At 39.5% G+C, this 14549-nt stretch overlaps 1 protein-coding gene across 2 annotated transcripts in view; it reads right to left on the minus strand.

The window, feature by feature from the left end:
* Window positions 1–2476: 2476 nt before the first annotated feature.
* REEP3 (receptor accessory protein 3) overlaps window positions 2477–14549 on the minus strand; it is a 93409-nt gene continuing 81336 nt past the window's right edge. Inside the window, exons 6-8 of one of the 2 annotated variants that reach the window (XM_032842187.1) lie at window positions 12148–12295; window positions 3337–3491; window positions 2477–2639 (exon numbers count right to left, since the gene is read on the minus strand). In XM_032842187.1, the coding sequence (XP_032698078.1) occupies window positions 2583–2639; window positions 3337–3491; window positions 12148–12295 (360 nt within the window). In that variant the 3' untranslated portion in view covers window positions 2477–2582. The remainder of the gene's footprint in view (window positions 2640–3336; window positions 3492–12147; window positions 12296–14549) is intronic. The other variant, XM_032842193.1, reaches the window with a different exon arrangement.

Raw genomic sequence — 14549 nt, forward strand, 5'->3', positions numbered from 1 at the left:
CACATACATATAGTGAATTGTGTGGAGGGAATCTTGTGGGGGACCTACATGGGTTTACATAATTAATTACTTACAAATGAGACGTACTTCTGGCTTGTTTATCCCAGAAAAAAACACAGTAAACGAAAGAACAGATCAACTGTCACTTCCAAACCAACTTGGGAAATAGTTAATATTAATGCACAAGTTGAATGAATATATAATAAGATAAAACACCGGGTACAATTTCTGCATAAATTTTAACAGCTACCATAATAGCGCCTTATATAGGCTTGTGCAGCATCTGATGCCCCTTCACCAAATGGTGGTGTTGGGGAAGCAAGGCACTGTGGTCGAGAGAGAAATTTACCTCTTTTAAAAGCAGTGGACTCAAGCAGAGAACCAAAAATGATCTGTTCCACTTTAAAAGAGACAAAGGTTTATAAGCTTCTCATACTAAGTTCCAAGGAAAGGGCATGGTAAAACACACACAAGAGAAAAGCAGCAAAATTTCAGAAATGTAAGGAAAGGAGAGAAAGGAAATAATGGAATAGCAAAGTGACATCCACTGCATCTAAGGCTGTAATAGAAACAGATCAGGGGAGGCACTGTGTGGGGAGATGTGACGAAAAAGGACATGCATTACCCCTTTGCGACCTGTGGTGTCTTGTTTGTAGAAGTGTAGAGGGATAAATAATGTCTCCAATTTAGAACAGTACTTATGAATTTACTTTAATTAAGGAATTGGTTTAATACTCAGATCTGACTTAGAAAAGATAAAATGGAGCAGAGCAGCCCACACAGGTAATGTTTTCATGTAGAGTCACTTACATGATCTTGTCAGGCAACTTGACATGACACTGCCTTTGGGCAGGAAAGACAAACATGGAGTAGCATTTGTATTGAGTCTGGTACTAGGCAATATATGTAAAACTCTCTTCCAAGAGTTTATAATCAGAATTCCTAGCAATTTTGAACACAAATTAGAGAATTTTTCTAGAAACTCAAAGGCTACAAATTAGTCAAGGTAAAGCAGATGAAGATATTCATGGAATTAAACTTTTGGAGAAAAGAAGTTGAGCGAATTTTTTCTTGATGTTATATATCAAGAATGTGAGATAGTCCAGAAAATGTTTTAAGACTTGTATCAAGAGCAGTGTATTAATTAAACTAAGGTACTCTTAAATAAACATTCTGTTCTCTGCCAACACTCTGAGGAGGTCCTGAATATACATTGCCAGCTGGTTTCATTTCTTAAAAAGGTAGAAAAGTAAAAGATCTCACAAATCTCACTCATTGGTTTTTTCTTTTTGACAAAGAGAACAGTCAAGTCAATTACCTGAATTAACTGTACGAATCTGACTACTGATCACTAAAACCACCACCAGAAATAGAGACTTCATAATGCATAGTTTATCAATTCCACCTAAAAAAGCCTCTGCATTCCGTAATTCAAAATCTCTTGGATTAAAAAACATTTTTCTAATATCTATTCTAGTAGCTTCTAGTACGTAAGATTAACATCTGCATTTTGCATTGGCACCTATCTTCAGGAAATGAAATCAGCCAGGAGATGGGAGGTTTAAGTGATTCTGGTCAATATAGATTTATAAATCAGCAGCACATATCAGTGCTAGGCATGTGAGTGGACCAACTGCTGGATAACTTCAGGACCCTGTTTCACAAAAACTATTTCTAAATGCTGAAAATGTAACCAGTGTTAACAAGAACATGCTGAGTTCAACTATGATGTATGGAAAACTGGCTGATGTTTAAAACAGTTTCTTACCTACAGAGGATTAGATAGTTAAAAATAGTTCAAGTTGAACAATGAGCTGTAGTTTCATATTATTAGAATCTAATGAGCTTAAATGAAACCCACAGGAAAAGAGATGACAAAATTCAAGGCATACATGTGACATGTCGGGATATGACAAATAAAAATAAAGACAGTGTCAATAAAACTTAAACATACAGTTGCAAATAAGTAAACAATTTTCAAGTGTGCAAAACTAGTCAGGAATAAAAGTGCTATGTGGAAACCTGGCTTTCAAATATTTGTTTCGAAAACTTTCAGTCAATGGTGGAAAAACCAGAAAGTACTAAAAAAGTAAAAATTTAAAGAATACTTAAAACACGCTGTATCTTACATTATGCCCTTGTCCTATCACTGCTGGATCAGAGGCCTATTTAATTACTATCCTCATGTGATAGACAGAATATAAACGGAGGTAAACACAAATACAATAGCACAAAGGCTGATGTATCTTAAACCATAAAAGGACTCTTTTCAAGTATTCTGTGGGTTTGTGTTTCATCTTAACATCCCAGGCACTCAGTGTCGTTGAGGACTTTGAAAACAGATAGCACAATTTTCTATTACTTCTGAGATATATATACATACACATAAATAACTACCTTTAGTAGTCAGGATATGGAAGTAATGGTGAAAGAAATAAAAGCTATTTAAATTGATGAAAATAAACCCTATCACCACCACAATTTAAAGTATTATTTTAATGTGTAAATCCTGAATGAATAACGTTAGCAAAAAAGTCAATGTATTAGTGTAACTTGTCTTGGGATTCTTTAAGTGCAGATGACTAAAAATACACCTGTGGTCTCTTCTTCACTCTGTATTTTAGGGATCCATATCGCACCTGAAGAGAGAAATGTGTCATGATTACAAATCAGATGATGACTTTTGAACTTCGGGAGAACTGAGCAGTTCATGATCATAGTAATAATTTTTTAACAGAATTTTCTAATAGGAAGAATCTGTTATCCTAGAAGTGTGACTCTATACACACTTCAGAAGACCTCCTGCTGACGTCCTCAAAAATGGAGTGGACACTACGTTGCGTAGATGCTGTAGGCTATCACCAATGATAACCAAAAAAAACATTAACTGTTGTTAGTTCTGCTTTGCCTGGTCTGCCAATGGTTCACAATGATCAGAGGCCACAGACTGGATTCCTCCTCCACTTTCTGGACACACAGATGATGTATTATTATGGATAAACTTCTAGTTCATTCCCATGCGCGGTTGATTCAAAGCAGAAGTAGGTAGCTATTTTTGTTAGTTGCTCTCTTCACCTGTGCGTAGGGCTGGCACGGGGTGCTCATGACCACCACAGGACTTGCTCTATGACAATACCATTTTCTACTCACAGGGGAAATAGGGAGTGAGCATTTTGTAAATTCCCAGAGATCCTAATGTATCCGATCTGAACAGAGAATTTTAAATGTAACTGCCAATCTCCCCCTCTGTTCTTCCTTTATGGATCATTAGTATCCTGAGTGATAATGCAACAGGGAAAGCCTTTAAAAGGAATCATTAGGAAGACAGCTCTGTACCTGACTAACCTCTTTGCGGCCTTTCACGGTTTTCACAGATTTCATGCTTTGTGATCTTCGCAGCCCTTTGTGCGTTAACATCTCATCATCTGAATACGGCCCCTCCGCTTCTTCATCGGTTTTCTGGTCTCCGTCCTTCAGTGGAATTCCATAACCTAAATGAGTCATCAAAACCAGCATGTTTTGGTGAGAGGACAGCGCTCCGTCCGTCCCTCCGAGTGCACGTCTTTGCCTGGTTTGCAGTCGCCCCCTCACTCCCCTCCCTTTCTCATCTGGAAAGTGCTCCCTGCCCCTTATCATCAATCTCTGCCCTGCGCACTATTCTAGATGAAGCTGATACAAGTTTCCCCCGACCATTCCTATTTTTACTATGCGCTTTTCAGAACAACTCAAAATAATTTAGTTTTGAGTAGGTAACACCTTGTTCGAAACTCAGAGAGTATAAGCAGGTATATGCTGAGACAGATCTCTTTATGAGCTAATCTAAGCAATCTTGTGTTTTACTGAGTTTGTCATTTGTGCCTTTGATTTTCATGAGAAATGAAGGTTTCCTGCCCACCAAGTGTCAAAACTTTTCTTCCAGATTGGGAATGGGAGGGTAAATGTAAGGAGTCAAATAACACCCCAAAGGGGCTGGAACCTGGGGCGAGATGTTCACTGGGGGCAGGTGATGGAGATGTTAAGCCAACGCAGCTGCTGAGATACAACCCAGCTGGACAGGCTACAGTAATTGGAAACACCATGGGCTGTGATGACAGATGTTAGTCAAAGCAAACAGCCAGCCTCGGGAAGGTCAGCGTGAAGCTGTGCGGGCATGCTAACAGGCTGCTCTGCATAGCTCCAGAAGACTGAACATTGGCCAATCCGCAAACATCCAGGTAGTCAGGCTGGTTATTGTCAGGAAGTCTGACAGCATTCCCGTGCTGGGATTCAGAGATCCGAAGCCTGGGTTCTCAAGCTCAGTAGAGTTTATTAGTATAGACTGATTAGCACACACGCGGAATCATCTGGAGCACTTGCTAATACAAAGACTGCTGGGAGGAGGGTGGGGCTGAGAATCTCTGTCTCCCACAAGCCCCCAGGTGATGCTGATGCCACTCAGGGCCTGCATTTTTGAGAGCCACCGCCTGGATGGAGCAACACAGGGGCCCAATTCTATAGCAAGCAAAGTGCTAGAAAGATATAAGCAATCAGTTAGAAAGACAAGGGGGAGGTTAGGTTACAAGGTCCCATTAAGTTTCAAATTCTCCTTCACTAAGGATAAGGCGCATGAATATCTAAATCCTCAGGTGGAGGAAAAAAGTTTTCCCAGGTTCAGGAGGGGCCAAGGGATGGACTCCTTGCACGTGAAAAGAAGACATAGTAAACGTTTATTAATCGGCTCTCCCAGGCCACGAATAATTTCAGACTCATGAAACAAACCATGAAGAGTTGTGAATAAGCTTCTTAGTCTCATAATAAGATACACACCTTTAATTGTACATTATACAAGTATAATTTTATGCTGCCAGACTTCTGGGCTAAAAATTAGGAAGGATTTGGGAGTAGAATCAGTCATAATTTAGGCCAAGATCCTTTGTTCTCCTGACTCAGTCCAGGGAATTGTGTTCTAGGTAGAAGGGAGAGCACCTGCTGGGGACCATGGTGGGGTGTGGGGAGGGGGCAGGGGCGGGGCAGCTGCTTGCTGTTAAGACCAGCGTGGCCCAGGGAGGGACTGAGTCAGTGGTCCAGGCAGGAAGCTCATAATACAGTATTACCTGGGGAAAGAATGTACATACAGAAACAGGAAAAACAACAATGAAACCATTAGAGTGCCTGAAAGTGGGCTTTTAGGTGATGTAAAAATTTTTTTTAGTATTATTTTTATAATTGGGGAAAATAAGATAGAAAATTGTTTTTAGGTTGCCATTTCTAGATTCTTCTCTATTGCTGTTGCTTCCACAATATTCCTGATCCCAATAAAACTAAGGTAAAACGCAGAATGAGGAATCAAGGAAAGAGAAAGGAAGCAACTGTGACCAGAAAGTTCTCTAAGGTAACAGATGAAGCATAAGACTACAGGTCAACAAACATGACCCTTGTTATTTTAATTGCCCCTCACTTTATGAATATGATTAGGAATTGGACCTTCATTCAAAAGAGGTATATACAGCTTATCCTTTCTTTGTTTCCTAATTTCAGGTAACAAATCTCGTTAGCTCCCTAATTATGGTTTCAGAGAAATTGTTGGATTGATTCGTTGTTCCACAAATATTAAAAAAAATTCTAGGGCAGTGAGCTAAATTATTGGGAAACAATGATCGAAAAGACACAACTGTTATTTTTTACCCAAAGAAACTTACAGTCCAATAGGGGAACCAGACTTGAATGGGCATTACTGCAACAGATGCTATAAATCCAAGATAAGGATGAGGTACAATGGGAGCCCACAGTGAGATAATCAACTCAGCCTGGGGGCAGGGGGAATTAGGGGAGAGAGAGAGGACTTCTTGTAGGAGGTGGTGGCTAACCTCTGAAGGCTCATGATTCCGTACAACTAGCACATGATGGAATGGGAGCTACTGAGTTTGGACCTCATCAGAGAGTAGATATGGGGGGGCCACCAAAGCATTTCAAGCAGAAGGATAACATGATGACATCTAGGGTCTTTCAAAGATTCTTTTTACACTTTGGGGAATGAATCAGAAGTGGATGAAAGCTGGAAGCAGGGAGGTTACTGCAGTATGGCAGGTCAGAAATGACGGGGTCCAAGGAGCAAAGAAAGTGACAGTAGCCAAACTGGGGCTCTATTAGAAGATGGAATTGACAAGTTTAACTTAGCAATTTACTCAACCAAACCGTGCATCAAAAAGACAGGGGTCAAGTCAAATACCTTCACTAAAACATGCATCTTCTATTTCACTTAAAAACCTGGAAATGAGTATGAATGAACATTCTGCTGTGAGTGGTGGAAATGTTAATCAAAGTTGTCCAAGCATTTAGAAGTGTTGGGAGCAGTGGGGAGAGGCGAGACTATGAGGGAAGCCCAGATCTGGGTGCCATCCTATAGCAGGCACTCGGTGGGGGGGTGGACTGCTTGATGGGACTGACAAACCGGGGCAAAGTGAAGCTGCTGGTGCCATTCAAAGTGTTTTTGATCATCACTGATCTACACTGGACAGGGTCTTTGCACACAGGAGTAGTGACCGGGGACCCAAGGCTTTATGACCATGGGCTCTGTCTCCACTTTAGGAAACTGAGCTGGTATTTCCACAGCTCCATCTGAGAGTTGGTATATTTTAAGATTCTTCCCCTTATGGTAATACTAAAAGCCAACATTAATCCAGTACTTAGCAATCCACTGCTTTAAGCAGGTTCTACATATTAACCTAAGTGCAAAATCACAGAAAGTTTGACCCGGAAGGAGACCTATGTTAGAAGATGGGTGTACCTGACCACCTTTTAGCGGTGAGACCAGGCCTCTCCAGGCCTTTGCTTTCTTGTACGGTAAGGTGGTGAGACAGATGAGAGCTGATGAATGCTAACTCTGACCCAGTTGAGCTGTCAGGAGCATTATGTTGAGGGGGCCTGTGAGCCAGAGAGGGAAAGTACCAAAGAAAGTACCAAAGTCCTTCAGCAACGGCTGCCACCGTGGGCACTAGAGCAGGGAGCAAGCATGACACCTGTTTGTCATCTTTGACTAAAGCAGTGCTAAGGTTGTTACCTGCTCAAATTATTGAATTCCTAGTTCCAGCCCAACTGTACCACAAAGTGTAGCCTTTTTATAAATGAGAAAGAGAACCTTGGACACCTCATTTCTGTCACTGACTATGTAGTTATTAGCTCCTGACAGGTATTTTAATCTCCTTCTGCCTCAGTTTAATTAACTAAAAAAAGGGGCACCTGGGTGGCTCAGTTGGTTGAGCTTCTGCCTTCTGCTCAGGCCATGATCTTGGGGTCCTGGAATCAAGCCCCATGTCGGGCTCCCTGCTTCTCCCTCTGCTATTCCCCCTGTTTGTGCTCTCTTGCTCGTACCCTCTTAAGTAAATTATTAAAATCTTAAAAAATTACTTAAAAAATAAAGATTAGGGGCATCTGGGTGGCTCAGCTGGCTAAGTGTCTATCTGCCTTCAGCTCAGATCATGATCCCAGGGTCCTGGGATCGAGCCCCACATAGGGGGAGTGGTGTCTGTTTGCTCAGTGGGGAGTCTGCTTCTACCTCTGCCCCTGCTGGTGCTCTGTCAAATGAATACAATCTTTAAAAAAAAAAAAATAAAAAAATAAAGATGAAATACTTAAACTGTGTAGTCATCTTAAGGAGTAAATAAATATGTAAAGCACGTAAAGCAAAACAAAAAAAATATGTTTTATTTCTTTATTTACTGCTATTGAAACTGAATATTGGGCTGTTTTTAACTGATACGGACACAGCAGTATCTTTGCAGAAAAAATATTCCCTCTTATTACAATGTGGTGTTCTTTCAGGGAATGTGAACACCATGTTCAAGGTGTCCATTTTCTTACAAAGAAGCATTTGTGCTGTAGTGACAACATGCAAACTTAAATCACTTCATCAAAGTAGGACTTCTCTTGACCATTTAACCTCAAACCACTCAGAGCAGGACACTATGAGTTTTCATATTGGACTCAAACTTCCAGATATTTGTGGGAACAAGCAGAGCATCTGAGGTAAATGTATTGATCACATGAACCAGTACACAGACTTTGCAATGTGGATGCAATTACCACACTGAAAAAATTACTCTTTTTTCTTGAGGAATTCTGGAAGTAAATGAATAAAAAAATAACTCATGACATAAAAAAAATGAGTATCAGGGTGCCTGGGTGGTTCAGTCGGTGAAATGTCTGCTTTCAGCTCAGGTCATGATCCTGGGGTCCTGAGATCGAGCCTCATGTCAGGCTCCCCGCTCACCAAGGAATCTGCTTCTCTCTCTGCCTTTCCGCCTGCTCATGTGCTGTCTCTCTCTCAAATAAATAAATAAAATCTTTTTAAAAAGTGAGTATCTTAAATATTTTTCAAAAGGAAGAGTACTGGGACGCCTGGGTGGCTCAGTTGGTTGAGCGGCTGCCTTCCGCTCAGGTCATGATCCTGGCGTCCTGGGATCGAGTCCCACATCAGGCTCCCTGCTCAGCGGGGAGCCTGCTTCTCCCTCTGCCTCTGCCTGTCACTCTGTCTGCCTGTGCTCACTCTCTCTGACAAATAAATGGGTAAAATCTTTAAAAAGAAAAAAAAAAAGGAAGAGTACTGTTCTTTCTCGTTTTGAAAATAGGTTGATTTTAAAAAAAATCACTGAAGTCCCATACTCAGAACTGAACACTGTTGATATTTCAGCAATACCCTTCCAGACTCTTTCCTATGCATACACATTTGAAAAGTAATTCCAATATATTAATGCATTTCATCTATTTATTGTATCTCTACAGTACTTTGTTTTATTGTTATTGTTTATTTCCCCACGATCTGGATGTTTTCATGTCAGCAAGTATGGACTGAATGTATGAATTTTCATGGCTAATAAACCACACTTCTGCTTAACCAGGTATTAAGGTATTTGGTTTGTATTTTAGGTATTTGGTTTGTTCCAGTATTTCATTACTATAAACAATGAGATGAACATTCTTAGACATACAACTTTGAACACCTGTCTGATTGTTTCTTTATGACATAGTCCTAGAAGTTTCTTGCTGAGTTAAAGGGAATAAATTTTGATAGTTATTGCCAGATTGTCATCAAAAAGGATCATTCCACTTAAGCCTCATAAAAAGTGTTTGAGAGTGTTTGTTTCCCAACATGCTTACTGTGGTGATTTTAAAACATGACCATAAATTCTGACACTTTTCTCCTCTTCCCTTAGATTTTTTTTGCATTTTTTTAAGGTTATCTCCACATCCAACATGGGGCTTGAACTCACGATCCCAAGATCGAGTCAAGTCGCACTTCCCACTAGCTGAGCCAGCCAGGCGCCCCTCCTCTTCCCTTAGATCTCCAGGATGTGTGTATGTACTTGTCTCATAGAACTGCCCTTAGGCAGAAGTGCTGCTGCCTGATTCCTGCTACTTCTCTTGGAAGACGGGCTCTGGGAGCTTTTAGCTGCCAGGTAGGAAGTGCCAAAACTCAGAGAGCACGTAGAGAGACGTAGAGAAGGAGAGGCGAGAGAGGCCCCACCTGTTTGAGCCATCCGCTGTGACTCTTGCCAGCTATCACACCAGATGTGTGGGTGACGAAGCCTTTGCCATTATGACTCCAGCACTAGGTGCTGTCCCCTGTGCCTGCGGTAAGAGCAGGAACTGCCTCCCTGAGCCCAGTCGACCCCAGATTCAGGAGCAAAATAAATGACTGTGACTTTTTTTTAAGGCCATTGTTTGTAGTTCGTTACACAGAAATAGAGAACTAGAATAGTTACCAACCCAGAACACTGCTAATTAAGAAAATCTTTTTGCCAATCTGGTGAGCAAAAATTACTATTATTACCATTTTAATTTACTGTTTCTTTGACTGTGAGGCTGAGTATCTTTTTCATGTAGTAATTGGTCAGCTGTATTCTTTGGTAGAATTAACAATAATTGGCTTGTAAGAATTCTTTGCATGGTTAAAATCTGAGCCCTTTGCCTGTATCAGATGAGAATATTTCTTCTAGTTTGTTTTTTTTATGGCATGGAATATTTTTCCCTTCTATGTTATACATTTTTTTAATATAGAGAATGAACTTTCAAGTTTTTCCTTTTATGTCTTCTGGTATTGATGCCATGCTTAAGAAGTCTGGCACATTAGAGCGCCAGGGTGACTCAGTTAAGCATCTGCCTTCAGCTCAGGTCGTGACCCCAGGGTACTGGGATGGAGACCCGAATTAAGCTCCCTGCTCAGTGGGAAGCCTGCTTCTCCCTCTCCCGCTCCTCCCTTCTGCACTCTCTGTCAAATAAATACATTAAAAAAAAAAAAAAGTCCATCATATCCTAAGGGTATATAAATAGATACTCAGGAATGTCCCACTATATTATAGCTCAGTGGCTTACATTTAAGTCTTAATCTTTTAGGTATTTTAATGAAAGGCTTGAGGTAGAGGTGTAACTTCATTTCCTACCCCATCTCCTAAGTCTAGCAATTATTCTGACACCACTTATTTATCTGCCTTTCCCCCACCCACCTGAAAGGCCATCATCCCCATTCGATAAACTTCCACGTATATCTGGACTGTGTTTACACAGATGATCTATAATTATCTTCTCTTCAACTATTCCTGTCCTGGAACCTTACTACGTTTTAAAAATATTTTTGAGAGAAAAGGTTTTTGTTAAATTTCTTCCTTAGGGAAGAAAGAGCTCAGAATACATACCATTCTGTAGGAAGTTTGGAAGTTGGGCAAAGTAATACATATTAAAATTATAATTTCATAACCGGACAAGTCCCTTTTTTGTACTGTTACTACTTACTTCATATCTCTCTAATCTTAAGTTATTTTAATTTCATGGCTTAACATTTAACAGAATAACTAAATAGGACCTTACTATCTTAAAATAGTTTTGTCACATCATTTTAAGTTTAATAGATGAATATCATCAAAAGAGCTATGGATTTTCATATTTATTACCTTGTTTTCATTTAAATATTAGAATATCATTCTTAGCCAATTCTAAAGTATAATTATTAATAAATTGCTGGCAAAGGGCTCAGGTAACTGGTCCAAGTGAAGCAAAATATATACAGTAGACCCTAGAATCAAAATCAGTAATTTTTAAATGTATATTAAGAAAATGCCTATATATTGGAAACTACTTTTACATTGTTAATGTATTAAGGATAACGGTTCAAAGTTCTATGGTTCTCATTCTTAAAGATATTACTACTTTAATCAATGGCCAATGCTTAATTACTAGCAGTCACCCACCTTCTAATGTCATTCACTCTAGAGAGAATTCAGAAGTAAGTTCACTGTTTTTCTCTATAGGATGGAACTGTTAGTGTATTTCTCAAATTGTTTTCAATATAAAGGACGATTTTTAGCCTCCCTCAAAACAAAACCACTTAAAAAAACAAAAACAAAAACACTGGATAGCCTTGTACCTTATGGACTTTAACAATATAGAAATAAGAAATGTCATTAAGATCTTAATTTTCAGCTGAGTCTTGAACTACAACTTTCTTACATTGTGGTAAAATGACTAAGGAGCGATGTCTTTTTATTTATGGGTATATTTCTAAGATAAGAATAATTTGTTGAAGTTTTAGAACTTATTGACTCTGCCATGCTCCGAATTTATATCAGAAATACCTACAAGTCAGTTCTTGAACAAGAATATGTCATTTCAATATGTTCCCCACTGCAATAATCCTATTTACAAACTGAGTCCCCCTTTGTCACCCACTTCAAACTTTTGATCTTGTGAGTCATTATCCTTATTTGTTCAGGGCATTTACAGTAAAGAGTGTTTAACTATACAACTCCTTAGATGTCACTACACCGTTTGAATTGAAAGACGGCTGATCACAGGTCTGAACTGGTGCTGGCGGTGGGGAGGTGGGAGCCGCCATGCAGAGGGCATCTAAAAACTCATGGAGGCCCAAGAGGCTACTGTTCCTTTCTTAGTTGGATAATCTTTAGAGTCAACAAAAGGCAAGCCCCAACTTCATTCAGAGAAAATTGAGAGAAAGAGAACTCCAGTTAAGTGTAAATTCACAGACACCAGCGTGAATCGTGTCTACTCAAATTCAGAGAGTCACCATGTATTATTTTCGTACCCACCTGGACTCAAAATTCCAATTGCGAAAGGAAAATACGTCAAAACAAACAAAACAAAACAAACAAAGCGCACCTGCTGATTCACCGGAGACTGATTTACTTTTCTTTCTCGTTTCTTGTAGAGGTTGGAATGGTCTCTGTCCCACAGGCTCATCACCTTGGATAGCTGTTAGATCATGCATACTAAAACTCCGTAAACGTTCTGTTATTGCTCCTTGGCTCTATTTAACAGAGAAGTGATAGATCCGAGGAAAAAAAACAACAACACACACACACACTTTAAAATATTTCATAGGCTTACGTTTAAGTTTCTCCCAACATTTTATCATGAGGCTGATTTTATTATGAAACTTTCAGAAAAGGTGAAAGAACAGCACAGTGAACAGCCCTAGATTGTTTCTAGTTTGCTGTTATTTTCTTCACCACGCATCTACCATCTATCCATCCATCAACCCATTTTTAAAATGCATTTCAAAGTAAGTTCTAGACATCGCACTCCCAAACATTTCAGCTTCATAATTTGTTTTATATGTTTAAAAAAAAAAAAAAAAGTATGATGAGCTTACCCTCCGAGTAGACAGCAATCATTATTTTGCTCTCTCCTAAAACTGGCCCTTTGGGACTTATGATTTACAAGTTTTTAAAGTAAAAGACATACTGTTTAACTTTTTCTTTTTAGATTTTATTTATTTTATTTGAGAGAGAAAGTGCATGGCGGGGGGAGGGGCAGAAAGAGAGGGAGGGGGAAAGAATCTCAAGCAGACTTCCTGCTGATGGCAGAGCCGGTTACAAGCCTGAGATCGTGACCTGAGCCAAACCAAGAACTGGTAGGTTAATGGACTGACCCACCCAGGCAACCCAAAGACATACTCTTTTTTTTTTTTTAAAGACTTTATTTATTTATTTGACAGAGATCACAAGTAGGCAGAGAGGCCGGCAGAGAGAGAGAGAGAGAGGAGGAAGCAAGCTCCCTGCTAAGCAGAGAGCCCGATGTGGGGCTCGATCCCAGGACTCTGGGACCATGACCTGAGCTGAAGGCAGAGGCTTTAACCCACTGAGCCACCCAGGCGCCCCAAGACATACTCTTTTTTAAAGATAAGCTAAGTCAAGAGTGGTAATGACTCTACTTAGTATAAGGTTAAAAAAAAAATTAAAAACCAAAGAATCTTGGATACAAAAATGATATTTAGTTAATGAATTTACTATCTGGCAAGGCATATCTACTACTATGCAATTTGACTTTAAGTCGTTTTACTTATTTCTTCATTTAAAAGATTTTATTTATTTATTTGAGAGAGGGAGAATAAACAGGGGAAGGGTAGAGGAAAAGGGAGAAGCAGAGTCCTGCTGAGCGTGGGCCCGGATGCGGGCCAATCCTAGGACCTGGAGATCATGACCTGATGGAAGTCAGATGCTTAACTGACTGAGCCACCCAGGGGTCCCTGAGTTTAAGTCATTTTAAAGCCTTAACAATATGATAGACACTGGGCACATGTGGGTATTAAATTTAAATTAACTAAAATTAAAAATTTAGTTCCTCAAAGTACATATTCCACATGCTCAACAGCTACATGTGGCTAGTGGCTGCTGTACTGGACAGCACAGACAGAGAGAACATCTCCGTCACTAGAGAATGCAAAATTCAGTAATTTTTATCACTGCCCAGCTCTGAAAGGGACATTTCTGAACTTCACAGACCTAACTGCATTTCTTTCCAAAATACAAAGGGAAAAAAATAATTTCTAAATTTACCCACTTAAAAGTTTTGCATAGCATACAGATGACTCATTTCTTATTTATAGCAGTTTTAAAAATATTCTTCTAAAGGTTTTTTTACTCTTATTATTTCTTCTCACACATGTGAGATTGCCTCTACTTAGGTCTGTACTGCAGAAACACTCATCCCTAATGGTGCATCTCTCAATTTCTAGATTTCAAAGCCTGAGGCACTTATGAACATTTGGACCTTATAGTATTTTATGCTGAAAAAAGATCTTGATTCAGCTACTCTGAGCTAGTGATATCATATTATGTCAAAACCAAATGCCATTTCTATACCCACTTGGGTTCTGTATTTGTACATTTTTAGATTGTGAAAATAAATTGTTAAATTAAAGAGTCTATAGTCTCAATAAAAATAATTGGGTTCCACATGTCTTTAAACATTCTTATAATGGTTTAATCCATTATACTTTCTTCCTCTTTATCAGATATCATTTTAAAGATATAGGGGACAGAAAATATCAGAGTTGCATGAGAAGGAAGTGACCAGTGCATGTCTGAAACAGACCTTGTTTTCTCAGAATGGTCAACATTTCTTTTTTTCCCACCTTGGTATTTCTGTGCCCCCCTCCCAGCAATTCTTGACTTTTCACCTACTGCCAAATGATGACAACTGGCATACACATCTGTAGGGCCTGATACCTGACTCAGGAGCAATTTCCAAGGTGGGCTGTGACTGCCAAACCCTCCCAC

Source organism: Lontra canadensis, unplaced genomic scaffold (assembly GCF_010015895.1).
Source record: "Lontra canadensis isolate GAN:19392208 unplaced genomic scaffold, GSC_riverotter_1.0 scaffold3, whole genome shotgun sequence".
Lineage (NCBI taxonomy): Eukaryota > Metazoa > Chordata > Mammalia > Carnivora > Mustelidae > Lontra > Lontra canadensis.